Genomic DNA, 16,925 nt, shown 5'->3' with positions numbered 1-16,925 from the left:
GGTTAAAAAATATAAAAAGGAGGATGGAAAAGGTATCATAAAGGTGCCAGGAAGTTAATAAAAATACTTTTCAGTATTTTGTAGAGTGTGTTATGCCAAGTTTAAAATATTTTAATTTATGCCTTTAAAAATTCCAAATAAATATATGCTTTCATAGTTAATTCAGTATTTGCAATTCATATTCCTATTCTTAAGAAGCACTACCCCCTTCCTCCCAAATAAATAACTACACAAGCTTCATTTCTTATTAAATCTTATCTGCCTCGTATAGAAATGATTTTTAAAAGTAATTATGGTTTTAAGCGAAAGCCACTGGCAGTCCTCTCTCCTTTTTTTTTTCTACTAAAATTAAATTGGAATCGTTCCACATCTGCACTGTTCCTCTAAAGTTCATATCCACTAGAACCTGTGGATGTAACCTTATTTGGAAAGAGGGTCTTTGCAGATGTAATCTAGTTAAGATGAGGTCATCCTGGCTTAGGGTGGGCATTAAATCTAATAACTGGTGTCTTTATATAAGGAGAGGGACATGTGGACACAGACACACAGAGGGAAGAAGGCCATGTGACGATGGACATGGAAACTGGAGTGATGCAGCCGCTGGCCGAGGAAGGCTGAGGTTGGCCAGCAGCCACACCAGCTGAAGGAGATGAGGGAGGAGTCTTCCTGGGGCCTTCAGAGAAAGCCCGGCCCTACTGGCACCTTGGCTTTGGATTTCTAATGTCCAGAAACGTAAGCGAAGAAAACTGTGTGATTTATTATGAAAAGCCGCCAGTCTGTGGTGATGTGTTAGTACATCCCTATGACACTAACACAAAGGCCTAGGCACTGATTTGATCTAATTTCTCATCAGTCTAGCCTATTACTCAGGTGTGATTATTTATTAAAGAACATTTATAACACTGTAAGTTTTATTCAGTTCAAATATCACATATTAGATATACAATGCCAATTAATTGAAATGAACAGTACAAGAATACATGAAGCAAATACTGTAACATTTAAGTTTCGTCTCACTTAGGCAACAAGAAATGCTGAGTATTATTATTACATCTTCAAAACAGACTTAAACTTCGGAAACATAAGGCCAGATGAGTGACCTGTATCACATGATATGACAACACATCACTTATTTCCAAACAAGAAAAAGCATGATTATCAAGTTTATCTACACCGGCTTATTTATTCAAATTTGCTCTTATTAAATAGAAAAAAAACACACATTCAATTCCTAATTGGTAAAATCATTTCACAACTCTAAAATTAAGATGCTAATGACACCACTCTCCACTAGCATGAAAGAACAATATACGAATAGAGTACCCAGCTTTCCAACCTATTAACAGGTTTTTATTTTCAGAATTGAGTGGAAAATTGTACGTGGGGTAAACAGCATGAGAGAGAAATCGCTCACTGGTTGAACTGTTCATAGTACAAAAGGTGACAAAACTATGAAAGTTAAAATATTATGGTAAATAATGAAGGCCCCAATGCAATTTTTAAAAATGATGCCTGGAAAACAAAAGGTTAGTGATACTCATGTTGCAAACTCCATCTTCATCCTTCAAAGGTCACATGTGCCAACCAACCGAGACTCATGACAGTAAACTTCCGTAGGGTTCTCTATTATGATCAGGGCCAATCCTTCACCTTGGGGACTGTCATAGTACCCAGGGAGCCTCACATGCCTCTCCCAGCCCCTCCCTGCTCTGAGTGACTGAAAGAAGCTTCCTTTGCTGCAGGGCTGCAGGCAGGTGCTTCCGTTCCTGAGCTCCTAAACACACCAAGGGGTGCCTGAAGGTCCAGGCCTGCCCCTCTCTAGAGGAAAAACCTAGTCATTTGGAGACTACAAACCTCTTCTAGAAGCTGTAACCCGAAATGCTAGAATGAGCTTCTATTAATCATGCTTTTTAATAATGTACAATGTTTTGACATCTCGGACACCTCACTGACTAGGGGAGACTGCCTTTCCCACGGCAAGCCAGTTCTTTGAAAGAGCGAAGGGGTCCCTTGGGAGTGCACCTTTGCACACTAACCAATTCAGAGTCCGTCTCCTCGATCTGACTCTTCCACCGCAGGAGGCAGTATCCCCTCGCCCTCATCACCCAGGTCCAGGCACCAGGCAGCTGCAGGACACCCTGTAGCTACCACCCAAGACATTCAAACCTGCCAATCCTACACTCCACCCCTGCCCATCTTCGCCTTTGCCACGGAGACACAAAGGAAAGCTGCTTGCCCGTGCTTGCGCCTAGTTCTGCGTCCTGACCACTCCAGTGCCTCCTCCTCCTGTGGCCCTGCATGGCCTGGTGCGCTCCTTTTCTCCAGAAATGCAAGTAACAAACTTTTCTTTCAATTACATCAGCCTCTCCTTTATGAATTAAACATGCAGGTACATTTTGATACCACGGGCACAGTGAGCGGGGTAAGTCCGTGTGTGGCGGAGGGCATGCCTCGCCTCTTGGTTGTGAGCGGCTTACTAACTGGACCCCCACCCTGGGGAGCATGGCTGCTGCTGGCATGTATACACTCTGGCTGCACCACGTATGCTGCGTCTGCCAGAGTGTCTGTGACAGTCCAGCCTAAATTATAAGAGGACCGAGCTCATTCAATCCTTGGTGCTGTAGACTAGGGTGATGTCAATCATAGTCCCCTACGCAGGACCTTCTGGGTATAACTGTATAATTGGATGCACTGAGTCCCTCTGAATTCCCTACCTGGGCATACCCACTTTCTTGCCTGGCGGTCTCAGGGCAATGAGGGTGACTCCCTCCACAAGGAGCAAGGAACGGCTTTCCCTGCGAGCTTGTGCTGGACGAGAGTCTGATAACCGAGTCAGCAATGCTGAAGTCAGCAGTGGGCTGCTCACCTGAGGGGCCCTCCCCAGAATCCAGTGAGGAATGAATCGCACTCCTGGGCAAAGGATCTGGGTGTTGGTCTCCGAAGCGCTGCAGGGATCCTCTGGCCCTGTGGCTGTTGAGAGGCGCCCTCCTCACAGAAATGACAGCCGCCAAAAGGTTTAAATGTTGCTTTGAGAGCCTCGCAGCTGTTGTGACTCATTCCTCAATCCAGTGGGACGCAAAGGATCTGTCCATATAGACCACTGGCTCCAGGTTAAGGAAAAGGGGAAGGGGTGGGACACTTTGTTCCCACTTCTCTGAGACCTGAGCTACGTGAGCCTGTAACACCCCCGGCCAATGTGCTTGGGCACTCCTGAACACCCTGCCTCTCAACATGCTGGGACCGCCTCCTTCCAACTAAACTGCCACAAAATCAGAAAAAAAGGAAAAAGCGAGAAAAAGCCCAGGTACAAGGGGAAAAAAATTAAAGGTCACTAAATAGACTGTGTGTATTTATGTGTGTGTGCGCATATACATACACCTACACACATATATACACATGCAGATAGGATATTTTAATGCAAATATATAATAAATTATACATGTATATGTACATATACAGCTACACTGATGGTCCCTAATCTGATCCAATTAGAAATCCAACACTTATACACTAAAAATGTATACAACAAATTATATATTAATATTACATATAAATAAGATTTATATACTAAAACACTTAACCAAAAGATAAAACAGCGCCTATTGGCTTTTGTGTCTCCATAACTTAGTTTAGTTTCTTTTGTGACATTTGCTAAAATGTACCCATTGACAAAGCTTCATAATCTTTTTTTTTTTTTGAGAGGGAGTCCCAGGCTGGAGTGCAGTGGCCAGATCTCAGCTCACTGCAAGCTCCGCCTCCCGGGTTTACGCCATTCTCCGGCCTCAGCCTCCTGATTAGCTGGGACTACAGGCACCCGTCACCTCGTCCGGCTAGGTTTTTGTATTTCTTAGTAGAGACGGGGTTTCACCGTGTTAGCCAGGATGGTCTCGATCTCCTGACCTCGTGATCCGCCCATCTCGGCCTCCCAAAGTGCTGGGATTACAGGCTTGAGCCACCGCGCCCGGCCGCTTCATAATCGTAATACTGGGGCTCAAATTACAGTTATACCTGGAGATCTCACTAAATCTAAACATTGTACCCCTATAATCTTTCTAAAAAGGCAACTAAATATAAAATGGCAAGAGGAAGTTATGCTATACTTTAACTGTAGCCTGTCTAAATTTTCCGTGGTCATAGTACCCAATGCCCTAATATCCCATATTGGACACAGACACTCTAATATAACAAACAATAAATTAAAATTAAAGTCCGTCTTTGGCACTTACAAACTAGCTTGATAAAACGATGCCCCAAGGACCTCCAGTTAAAATATGAGGCCTTCAAGGATTAAAACTTACTAATTAATAAAGGGGTGATTATATCCATTGTTTCTCCATTGAACAGCCCAATTTTTCCTATCCTTAAACCTAGAAAAAAAAAAAAAAAGGTGCCTCATAGTGGATTACTACAACCTTATTGCTGTGGTCCCATCCATTATCCAATTTCCATTATTATTAAAATTACTAATTCTACACAATAAATAACTGGCCAATATTTGGCTCTTGCAGATTTGGCTAACATGTCCCATTAAGTGTCTACTTGCACAGCTTCTCGGCTGCAGTTTGCCTCCTGCCCTGAAGGGGCACACACACCTGTGCAGGCCCCACAGGGAGCTCCACAGCTCTGCCACGCACACCGTCTCTGCAGACAGGCTCTCCACCACATCCACGTTCTCCAGGGGCACAAATGAGGAGACTTGTCGTCACTCTCATTAAGGACATACAAGCCCAACATCTTTCAATACGTCTGAGGTTCTGATGGCAATGTAGTCCTCATTTACACACTCTACTTACTTTTCTTGCTGCTGCTTACAAATCAGCTTGCTTTAAATGGGGTACCCTCCAAAAACAACCTCTAAAATCAAACCTTGAAATCCATGGGCACTCCTGTTGGTGCCCTCAGAGACCCCTTCATTATAGAAGCCCTGGCCAGCTCTGTGCAGGCCTGGAGTCTCTGGCCCACTTAGGATGGACGTAACGTGCCCAAGGGCTTCGGATGCAAGAAACTGCCCCTCTCAGCCTCATGCAATAGCCCATTAAAGCAGTAAATGGCTGGATGCCTAGTGGGCTCTCCTGGACACAGAGGCTCTCAAAGACCTGAGTCTAGGACCCCAATCTCCAGCTGCCCATTACAAACCCCTGACAAGCTCAGCAAAGCTACCACTGCCTCCTTAACACAGGACAGAGTCAAGCCTGGGCCCTCTGGTGTATTCTACCCACAGAAGGGTGGTCTCCCACGTCCTCAGTCCCTTGTGACGTCATCCTCCCGCAGACCCCTTGGCGTCCCGTAGATTAACTGAGTGAACAGCAGTGGGAGTTCACAGAGGGTACAGATGGCACTGCCAACCCTCATATAAATGACAGAGCCCAAAAGAATGGTGCTGCTTCCCATCCTTTAGCCAGCATGCCCTGATACAAAATGGAACCCCAAAAACAGCACACATGGCCAAAGTTAGGCAGTCGTCTTAACGCCAGATGCCCTGGTCAGCACAGGGCCCCAGCTTCACATTCATGGCCAACTGTTGGACCACTGCCTCAGAGTTGCCCCCTGCAGGATGAAAAGCTCTGGGACTCTTCCTCACAGATACCCCAAATCCAACTCTAAATCACACCCCTCCATAGGTGCTATAGCTGGGATTCGAGGCCTTGCCGGGGCACTGCTTCACCCCTTCAGAGAGGCGGGCATCACTGGAAGTCACCGAGACACACGTGTCACTTCTCGGACGGAATCCACAATGCTGGGCTCTGGGAAAAGACCTTCGCTACAGCTTCCGCAGCCCTGACAGGTTCCATACAATCGGTTTAGTGAAGACACACCATGGGCTCCTCAAACAACTCCATTTCAAACTCTGGTCTGTAAACAGACCCCAAAATGGGCCTCTATCTTGCCCCACAAACCTGAATCTCTTAATTGAGGGCCTCTCGGCTGACTCACACCTCACACAAACTTTAAAAAACATGACCATAGTCGCCTTTAAACATAAAAACAGGACTATCTTGCGTTCTTGTATATAAAAACTCATTACATATTAGGGCCTTCCATAATGTTCCCCCCATTCCTATAAATTTCAGATCTTGTCCCCACCCCATCAGGGCTGGAGACCAGAGAAAGAACATATTTTCTCCCGGACCCACTAACCCCAGGGCGCCCACAGGCCAGCCAGCTGCTCCTCTGACATGGGATCCATTTGAACCTAAACTTCCACCAAAAAGCAAGAACCAGAACCCTGCCAAGCACGGCTGCACACATTCTGGCGTCTATTGATCTTGTCACCACTGATCTGGGGGCTTTTGCTGGCTTATGATCCAGAGGCCCAGACCCTCCAGCTAAGCCACTATTTCAACCAAGCACAGCGAATGCTGGGACCCACATCAGCATGAGTGGGGATCCACTTAGAAAGGAGACCCCAAGTCTCACATCCCAGGAGACACTGCCCAGCCCAGCAGCTCATGGCTGAAGATGACATGACCCCAGCCACAACCTCGCCGGGGGAGATAACCTGTCCCAGATATTAGAATCTCTGCCCTGGTGATGCCCACGGGCTGCCTCTCCTGAGGCACAAAGCAGGCACATGACATTTTTGCTGTTCTTCCTTTAAATGTTGAGGAGTCCACTAATGCTGATACACGCCCTGCTTTCTGCCAAAACATGCCCCCTACACTCCCACGTCCAAATGGAGACGCTGGTAGAAGGTCTACTCTCTGTGCCATTCTAAAACTTAAGGGAGCGCCTTGCTTTCCCAGCAGGTAACTGCCCCCTATCAGTCAACTCCTCAACCCCTGGGGGAGGAGCACCCACCCCCAGTGCCTTCTCCTACCACCCCAGCCCGCTTTCCACCGCGACTTCCTGCCCTGCGTCTCCACAGCCACCCCCTCCCTGGGGTGACACACAAACACCACAAGTCTCTACTTACCCTTTACTGAACTATCAGTGCACACTCCCAGCCACACAACTGCCAGACTAGCCACCACGAGCCGAGACACACCACAATATCATCATCAGACTCTTATGTTTAACACATGTGAACAACTGCACCACGAAATTGTTAGAGGCCCCCCCAAAACGGCAGAACTACGTTCTTGACTAAGGCCATACACATCAAAGACCCAGCTATGGGCCAGCCTAAGGGACTCCTGTATCTCCACATCTTCCTCCTTTCCACTCTCAGAATAAAACGTTTTCTATGCTCTTCAGGGCAACGTATGCCCTACTCTTTAAAAGGTTTTGCTATCAAGTGACCTTAGTATGTCAACACAGCAGAGGACCAATTGCATTAACCATGATTTCTACATGTTATGATATTTTGACATCTCAGGGGCCTCGCTGACCCAGGAGAAACTGTCCGTCCCAGGGTGAGCCAATTCTTAGACATAGCAAAGGGCTACCCTGGGAGCAAAGTGACCAATCCAGAGGCCATCCTCCTCTCTCTGGCTCTTACAACCTAGGAGGCAATATCCCCCAGCCTAAATCACCCAGGGCCAGGTGCCAGACAGCTAGAGACCATCCATACAGCCTAGCGTCTGAGCTGTTATTCAAATCAGCCAGTCTAAGCTGTTTCCCTGCCCTTCCCTGCAGAACACACAGTAGAGGGTCTGAGCCACGTTCACCCTCACTCCTGCTTCTGTCTGTCTCCCGTGCTTCCCCTCATGGCCCAGTGTGGTCTGCTGCGCCTCTGGTTCTTTCATTTCTACAGGAATTGCGAGGAACAGTAAACGCTGTCAATGGCATCCACCTCTCTCTGTCCTCAATCAGTCACCTCTATCAGACCCGGGTGCAAATTCGAGTTTATGTCCCCAACTTGGGGGAGTACAATGGTGGCACTTCACTTCCTGCATTATTTGTGCTCACCTAAAAGCTGAGCCACTGCTAAAAGGCTCTTTGATAGAATTCAGCAGTTGAGAAATGAAAGTCAAGGTGAGGCTGAGGTGAGGAGTCGTATAGGGAAAAAGACTTTCCCCCGGGAGGCAGAGCCAGTGCTCCGAAGGAAGTGTCTCACCCCAGTAGAGAGGGGGTGATGCTGGCAAAGGGGTTCAGTTATCTCCCTGCGTGGGCGATGGCTCACGTGGCTCATCTTTCCCATCCACAACGGGCTTCCCTGGGAAGTAGGTTTCAGTGAACAATAGAAACAGAATGTGGCCTTTGGGAAGGATGATGTTGAAGGGGAAGAATTCCTTCCACTGGCTGCCACTGCTGTCTGTGCTAAAAAAAAAAATGGGGAGATGGGCTCGTTGCGGTGACTCACGCCTGCAATCCCAGCACTTTGGGAGGCCGAGGCGGGCGGATCATGAGGTCAGGAGTTCGAGACCAGCCTGACCAACATGGTGAAGCCCTGTCTCTACCAAGAAACACACAAAAATTAGCTGGGCGTGGTGGTGCGTGCCTGTAGTCCCAGCTACTCAGGAGGCTGAGGCAGGAGAATCACTTGAACCCGGGAGGTGGAGGTTGCAGTGAGACAAGATTGCGCCATTGCACTCCAGGCTGGGCGGTAGAGCGAGACTCCATCTCAAAAAAAAAAAAAAAAAAAAGAGAGAGAGAGAAAAAAAATGGGGAGACGGGGACCCCCCTACCCTACTTGATAGGTATACTGGGGAAAAATAAAACTTTGTGCTTTCAACTAAAAGAAATCAGCCACACTTATTTTCTTCTAATTTGCTATCACCTTTCTTCTCCGTATCTTTCACACTTCTTCTTATTTGATAGATAGTATTTAAATTTTGAAGAGTGGTATTTACCCAAGTAATTTAAGTCGTGGGGCACAAAAGAAAACAAGGAGAAGAAACAGATGGGTATTTTTTAACAGCACTTAAAAATTATAACAAATTTGATGTAATACAGGCAATGGAGTATTTTGATGGTAACAACTGTCAATTTTCCAAAAAGTTTATAATAAAGTGATAATAACATAGTTCACTGTAATTCTACCATCCATAAACTTCAATTGTTCCTTGATGATTCAAAAGTCCTGTGGTAAGACTTAATATATATTAAGTTGGGATACAATTTGTTGAACAGTCTTGATGTGTTTTTTTGTTTTGTTTGTTTACTTTGTTGTTGTTTGTTTTGTTTTGTTTTGAGAGAGGGAGGAGGTTTAAGTGCAAAAAAATTTGTGACCCTAAAAATGAGATAATACTGTTGAATTTGGTACATGAATTGGTTAAGAATTATTGTGTTTCTATGCATAAACCTTGACATTTTAAATTATTTTCTTTTGAAACTTTAAAAAGTATCCTTTCGATTCTGAAGATGAGGACACACATGGGGGGATGGGATATGCTAAAAATGCCACAGGCTTTCAGAATGCTGCCTTTGGGATCCTACTCGCATTTCAAAGACACAGGCAGGTTTGGGCAATGAATGGAAAAATACCGAACAGCATGTATTGTTCCTCAAGAAGAAAAATGACTTCCCCACGCTGCTATTACTCTTTTCTGCTTTTATTCCAATGTAACGAGAGCATGACTGCTGGAGCACTTTCAGCACAATTAAGCTGGAATGTCCTGACATTGAATGAGAGATTACATTATTTTCTGAGAAACCCTTAGAATTGGCATCTCCCCAACAGAAAAGAGGCAGAAGGGGGCAGGCGGAGGAGGAAGCAGACCGTTCTGCTTTAGCTTGATTGGTAGCAAACTGAAGCCGGGGGTTGTTTTTTTTAGGTTTGTAAAAGGAGGCTTCCTTCATGACATGACCGTAGGATGCTGTCACCCTGACCAGGTTACTGATGCATGATGTTTCTAAGTGCTTGGTAAGTACCAATCTGCTCCCACGCTGCAGTATGCGGGGGTGTGATGCTGAACAGAGAGAGCACGACGTGATCATAGTTAATTCCCTCTGGTATCAAAAAAATAAAAACCTCTCTACCAAAAAATAAAAATGTGTGTTGCTCTCGTCTGCATCATCATTGTTGTTCAGGCTTTTACATAACACGCAGAATGAGAAGGCTCAGAAAGCCAGGCAGAATGGTGAAGAAATAACTGAGTAGTTCTGATTCCAAGAACTGTGTGACCTTATGACATTTAAAGAGTGAGGAAGAGAAAGCAACAGGTTCCAAATGGTGTAGCAAGCTTACCAACTGAACTTCAGGGAGGCTCGTGGAGAAGCTGTGATCACATTGTGGTTATTTAGACACCTCCAAATGGAAACAGCAATGACAACTATTCAGCTGTGATATGAAGGTACAAAAAAATTTTCCAAAAGGGAAAGGCCGAGAATGGTCAACGCACATCGATTTTCACGAACCACTTCTGGTAAAGGTCTTCGGGCATGTGAGATGCATTTTGTTTTCTTTATTTTATTCCAGTCAATGACTGATTCAGTTATTCCAATCAAATGATCAGGTTAGGTTATAATGCCTAAGAAAGCTGAATACTATTGTTAATGCATAAATTCATAAAATCTCTTAGAAATCACTTGGCCAAGCTGCCATTAAACCATCTCAAGATGATAGCTGCGATTCACAATAAGTGAGGCACTTGAAACATTGGATTGGAAAATACTTTCACATTTTCTCCTTATAATTAAGTGACGCTGGTATTTTCTAACTTCCACGATGAGACTGAGTTTTATCTACTGAAAACTAAAAGAAAAATTAATAATATTATAAAATCTTTCTAACAAAATGCCTGATGGATTGATATACCATCAATATTGTATATTATGAGATATGTATATTTTAAAACTGAAACCTCACATACGCCTTCAATGAACAAAGCAAAACTGGCAGCTGTGGTGTGTTCTTTAGTGGTTGTGACCCTCTGGTTAAGAACACCCACCTCACAGAGGAAGCCAACTAAATGTACCAGCTGGTTGGGCCAGAAAGAACATATAAGTATCTCAGATTCAGTTATTCCAATCAATATCGCCAATGTGCATCACACGATGGAAATTACACTACTGTCCTGTAACAGATAACACCTGGTCTGATCACCGTAAAACTTTCTTTCAAAAAAATAAAGACAATTTTAGGTTAGTGTTGGAGAAAAACTTACTGAATATTTACATCCCATACCAGCCATCCTCCCTTTGTACATTCTGATCTATTTTCCTGGAACAGACAGATTTCCATGGCGTGGCAGATTTTTAATGTTCTTGTATATTAATAAACGGATAGTAAACTGAAATTTATGGATGGGGCTAATTTCTAATGCAAATCCCAACAGAAAAAGATGACTGTTTCCTAAATGCTTAGTAACCACTGAGCAATGAGACAAGGTTCTACTTTCAAGGCATTCTTTGTACTTGGTGGTTTTATGTTTGACATCCCAATGCATATACAATTTTAACTCACTTTTGCTCACTTTATTGTGTGTAAATATATATATATATATCTCCTCCAGTGAACTATACTGTTCTCAGGTTTTTCTATATCGAAGGTACACTTTCTTATGTTTTGACATTCATTTGATTACAACATGCAATTCACAACACCTGGGACTACAACAGGACATTAAACACAGTTCTATCCGGTGGCTACTACTTCTTGGGTAAGGACTAGTTTGGGCTCCTGCACTGAACAATGGTGTGATTATTCAATTTCACAGACAACTTCACAGCAACACGCAAAGCCTAAGCGTAGTTTTGGTTAGCCTGTGTTCTAAGAAATCCACTTTCAGATAAAAACGTGGTTCCCCATATTGCCTACACACTAAAGCATGCCTTTACCATCTGGCAGAGCAAGATACTGACTGGGAAGGGAATCCTTCTTTCTCGTGAAACCTAAACCACATGTAAACTATCTGCAGGGTCCTGTGCTGTCAGTGAACTGCATTCCCCAAGCACCTGCTTCCAAGAGATTTTCTTAGGTCTTTTTTTTTCCCATCTATGGGCTCCATTCAGACTTCAGGCTAACCTTGTACAAGATCAGATCCCACCAGACACAGAATTGTCATTTTTGAGGACTCAATGTTTGGCAAGCGTTCCATTTTGGAACCTTATCCACAAGCACTTGACAAAGCACAATGAATGGACGGCTATTCGTCCATGCCTGACATTTATAAAAGTACAAGGGCTTCCAGAAACCTTGACAGAGAGAAAAATCAATTATTTCTCTCCCTGGCATTAGCCAGCTCTTGCCGACTATTCATCTTACGCGTGATGATGACTAATATCCGTCGGATGGCAAGGAGCCGCTCTTTGAGTGAGGTCATGCCGAGGATGGCCAGCTGAGCCTTGCGCTCCAGGGGCAGCACGGCCAGGATCCACCAGGACCAGGCAGGGCCGCTGGGATTACTCTGCAAAAGAGATGAGAGGAAAGCAAGATTAACACTGAAAATGCAAGCCTGTTCCCCAACTCAGTCTTTTGCTCCGCCAACAGACACGTGAGCAAGAATTAAAGGCCACCTTGTATTTTAGAGCTACTTCACAATTCATTCAGCTCTCAAAATACATCGTTTACTTTTACGGTACACATTTAAAGGTGGGGGAACCACAAAAGGAAGAACCTGCAAAAAGATCCACGGGGAGATTCTATGAATCAGTTGCTTCTGTTCTCTCAAGCTTTCAGTTAAGAGTATATACTGGTCAGAGGAGAAGACCATCACTTTAACCTTCACTTTCCAATGTTCTGTGCTATTATTTTTTACGTCTTAAGCATGCCATATAAAGCATAATACTGTAAGGGCTAAAAGTATGTGTACAAGTTTGAGTGACATACTCAATGTGGCAAATGAGTGTATGAAACATATATGTGTATGCATGTCATATGTAAGAGTTATCACAAATTATATACATAAGAATTATTATGCCACCAAATAACCTTTATTTCACATAATCAAACAGAGCACTTCTGGGCTAAGTGCTAGGCAAAAGCCAATCATACACTTGTTCTCAATACGCTTGGTATTGGAACCAAGATATCCAGGCCTTTTTGTTTCTAGGGTCTAGGATTCTTAACTCTATTCCTCCTCCAAAAATGTGCAGGATGCCAATAAGAGCCGGGAGGGTGGACTCTGGAGTCGCCTTACTTTAGGGTGAGGTAGATTATACTGGAGGATTAGGAATAGCACTGTGGCCAAAGCTCACTGGGGGTAGCCCAAGTCACTGTGAGGAAGACATCAACCTGCCCTTCAGAGGGAGAAAGGCACAGATGGAGAAAACAACCTTTTAAACAGATTCACACTCTTTTCCCCGCCTCATCTCGCAGAGAAAGAAGAAAACTGAGTAGCATGCTTAATGGGAAGGACCTCATCTAAAAATCGATATATTACCTAAAATCCCTCTGTAGTCATCAGAAAAATGGTTCCCCCCAAAGACTCTAATTCCTGAAACCTGGGAATATGGTACCTTATATGGCAGAGCGAATTGGAGGATGTGATTCAGTTAAGGACTTTGGGATGGGGGGATTATCCTGATGGGCCCAATGTGTTCATATAGGGTCCTTTCTGGGCTGTGGTCAGAGGGACACGTGGCTTTGGAAGGACCATTGGAGAGAAGCAACATTGCTGGCTCTGATGGAGGAAGGAAGCCGAGGATTGCCACCAGCCTCTACAAGCTGCAAAGGCAAGGAAACAGACTCTCCCTCACAACCTCCACAGAGGAGCGCATGCTGCCATCACCCGGATCATAGTCTGGCCTGCAGAACCAGGACTGGAAGACAATATATATGTTGCTTTAAGCCACCACATTCGTGAAATTTCTTAACAGCAGTAGTCGGAAGCTAATATACCTGCCAAGTAGAGATGGATTAATTTGGTTAATAAACAAAAACTCCTAGAAAAAGAATGACTCATATCCTAATGCAAGTCAGTCTAACCATCATGTTTTCTGAGTCTGAGTTCCAGGACACTGTAGAACAAAGGCTTATGCAAAAAGGGCAAGTTAGAAAGGACTTAATGGCTATTTCTGGCAGTTAACGCATTTTTCTGTGTTTGGAAAAGAAAGAATTCAGGCAGGGGGTAAAAGATAGAAGCGCCAAGAGATAGAAAAAAAAAAAAAAGTTAAAGTGGATGGGGAAAGACACAAAAGACATTTCACATCACCCTAAACCAGCTGAGAGCCAATCCCCCTCCCATACTGTCTTTGACAGCTGGGCATCCGTGTACAGGTGGGAGGTATACGCTCTCAGGCACAATCTTAAACCAGCCCAGCCTGGCTCTCCCATCTAATGCAGAGGAGAGGGCCACCTGAGCTTAGAAATGCTCCACAAACCTGAAGCTCATTCATTGCTTAAAGAATCAGCGTCACCAAGAGTACGCGTAGGGAGCATCGGAGAAAGCCCATGACAGCTGGGCGGCAGTGTCCTTATAGGACAGGGAAGTCATGCTTCTAATGTCACAAGAAGGATGGGATTTTTCTCTTCACTTATTCAACATCTGTATACCAGGTGCAAGGCAATGCTATGTGCCGAAGGTGGAGTGTTCGTGCCAATACAATAAAGTTACTACTTAAATTTTAAGATGTGAGTGAAAGAAGCAAAGGGCTGCAAACTGACAGTCAAGCAGAATAAAATGTTGTTAGAAAAGAAACTGTTCTGTTAGAAAGCCTTTGGTGTTTTGCTTCACAAGTCCTGTGCTACCACAGTAGGTGCTCCTTTGGGCTGTTAGTAGAAGAGCTGGCTCATAAGCAACCACACTGGGGTACCCAGCATCGTACTGCCAGGCTCTCCACCAGAACGATGGCTCAGCACATGACAGCAGGAAATAACAGAATTATAAAGGAAAAAGGAGAGCATACCTGAGGCTCCGGTTCTCTGTCTGGCATTACCCCAAAATGACTTAAAATTTGTTCTTTCATGCGATCCTGGAGAGACGCGAACCAGGAAACAGACTGTTGATGCACGGAATCGTGGAGAGCGGCAAGTTCTTCATACTCTGGACCCTCCACCTGACCAGGGAAAAAGGCACGGCCATATAAACCATCCATAGTAATGCACGTAACACAGTTAGCGACCTCTGCACTGCCACTAAGTGGATCGGTGGCATTTAGCACTTTAATAATTCATCAATTTCACAAAAATGGTACATGCTCAATATAGAAAGCTGCATTTTTTTTGCATAGTTGAAACCTATCAATTGTATCTTGATTTTTCTCTTCATACCATAATATAAGCACATGTTTCATGTAATTTTGAATAATTTTCAATGGCTGCATGCAATTTTATATTTGAGATACATGCCAATTTACTTAACTATTCACGTAAGTTATTTAGAATAGTCTAGCTTTTTATTTTTAAAAATAACACAGTAATATAAACACTTATGCAAAAGTTGTTTTGTTTTCTTTTGTTTGTTGACAAGGGAGGGAGGTATGGTTTCCTCAGGGTAGTTTCCTAGAGACCTTGACAGAATTACCAAGTCAAAGGGTGACATTTTAAAAATTGTATTCCATATCACCAAACTATATTCCTAAAGGCATGATAGGGCAAGACTATCCTCATTACATTGGCCTGGGCTGATGGACTCCAGCTTGTCGTCGGCCACAGCACCTTAGACTGGCCAAGCTTGGCCTCTGGCCCCTATGTCACTGTCATGTCTGTCATTAAATTATGCCTCGCTCCTGTTCAGGAACACCTGGCAGAGGAGGAAGAGCATGGAACTGGGAATCACGGGACCAGGGTTTGTTCTGGCTTCATCACCAACTCTCCTGTGTGAATCTAGCCAGTCTCACAGCCTCATGAGGGCAGAGTTTTCTCATCTGTATAACAGGAATAAACCATGCAGGTCCTTTCCTGTTATAAAATTCCAGTACCTACAAAAACTACGGTGTGCTGAGAAATTATAATGTAATGCATACACCACCCTCAATTTGATTTATACAAATCAAATATTCATATGTGATAGAGGATTTTCTTGTAAAAGCAAGCTAAAATTATTTCATGTTGCAGCCATTTAAGCCCCCATTTTAAAATAAACACATACACTATGAAAAGCTGTCATCTACAACAACGGTCAATAAACCCTGCCGTCAGGTCTATCCACCCCGCAGAGAGACCCTGAAGATGATCACTTTCAGCCGTAGCTTTGAAACCCAGCTTTCTGGTCCAGTCTAGGGGATGGGCTCCCTGCTCTGCTCCTCTGCACTGGGATGACCAGAAACCGCAGCTGGAGGAGGCAGAGAGGTAGCGTCCTGGGTGTGACTCCATTCACAAATCCTAAGTGTACACGACTGCCCCAAAAACGACTCCTAGTGTGATGTGGGGTGGCTGTGTACCCTCACTTCCACATTTCCAAATGTCAGCCAAAGAATTTAAAAGAGGAATACGATAATTCCAAGGATTTCCTCCTTTTAAGTATTTTAAAATTTCTTGCTGCCAGTATAATTTACAGACCAAAAAGTGCATAGATCTTGTTTAGCTCAAAGAGTTTTCTCAAAGAGTATACACCATTTCTCAACTGTATACACCAGTCTGACCATCACCCAAAACCAGATAGACATTTCCACTACCTAGAAAGATTCTTCACCGCCCCCTCCAGTCAATTACAAAGCCAACCCCACAAGCCTTTTCTGACTTCTGTCCCCAGAGTCTAGTTTTGCCTGTTCCTGAAAGTATACAGATGAAGCCACGCAGTATGTGTTCGTCCTGCGTCTGGCATCTCTCACTTAGCATGTCTATGAGAGTCATCCATACTGTTTCGTGCACTAGTGGTTCATTTCTTTTTATTGACAGGTAGTATTGTATTGCATGGATGGACCACAATGTGTTCACTGACTCAAGTGTGATCAGCACCTGGGCTGTTCCTGGTTTGGAGCTATAATGGAGTAAGACTGTTATGGACATCCTTGTGTCAGTCTGTTGGAGAATCTCTCAAAACGTTTTGCTAATTTGTCAAATCATAGGTCCTGATATTTCTACGGGACACATGAAAAAATTCTTAGGGGGTAATAAATTCAAGTCTTTTCTATTTAGCTTTGGGAGGTATTTTTAAGTTGTAGATTTTGTCACGTTCTGAATTAATACCAATCTAGAGAACAGAGACTGACAGACTGCT

At 44.1% G+C, this 16,925-nt stretch overlaps 1 protein-coding gene across 1 annotated transcript in view; it reads right to left on the bottom strand.

Moving 5' to 3' along the window:
- Positions 1-11,271: 11,271 nt before the first annotated feature.
- Positions 11,272-16,925, bottom strand: part of LONRF2 (LON peptidase N-terminal domain and ring finger 2) — a 24,845-nt gene continuing 19,191 nt past the window's right edge. Inside the window, exons 10-11 of the mRNA XM_011969602.1 lie at positions 14,671-14,820; positions 11,272-12,230 (exon numbers count right to left, since the gene is read on the bottom strand). Of these exons, the coding sequence (XP_011824992.1) occupies positions 12,036-12,230; positions 14,671-14,820 (345 nt within the window). The 3' untranslated portion in view covers positions 11,272-12,035. The remainder of the gene's footprint in view (positions 12,231-14,670; positions 14,821-16,925) is intronic.

The sequence above is a fragment of the Mandrillus leucophaeus genome, unplaced genomic scaffold (genome assembly GCF_000951045.1).
Source record: "Mandrillus leucophaeus isolate KB7577 unplaced genomic scaffold, Mleu.le_1.0 Scaffold9, whole genome shotgun sequence".
NCBI lineage: Eukaryota > Metazoa > Chordata > Mammalia > Primates > Cercopithecidae > Mandrillus > Mandrillus leucophaeus.
This window is presented reverse-complemented; position numbering and strand designations above follow the sequence as displayed.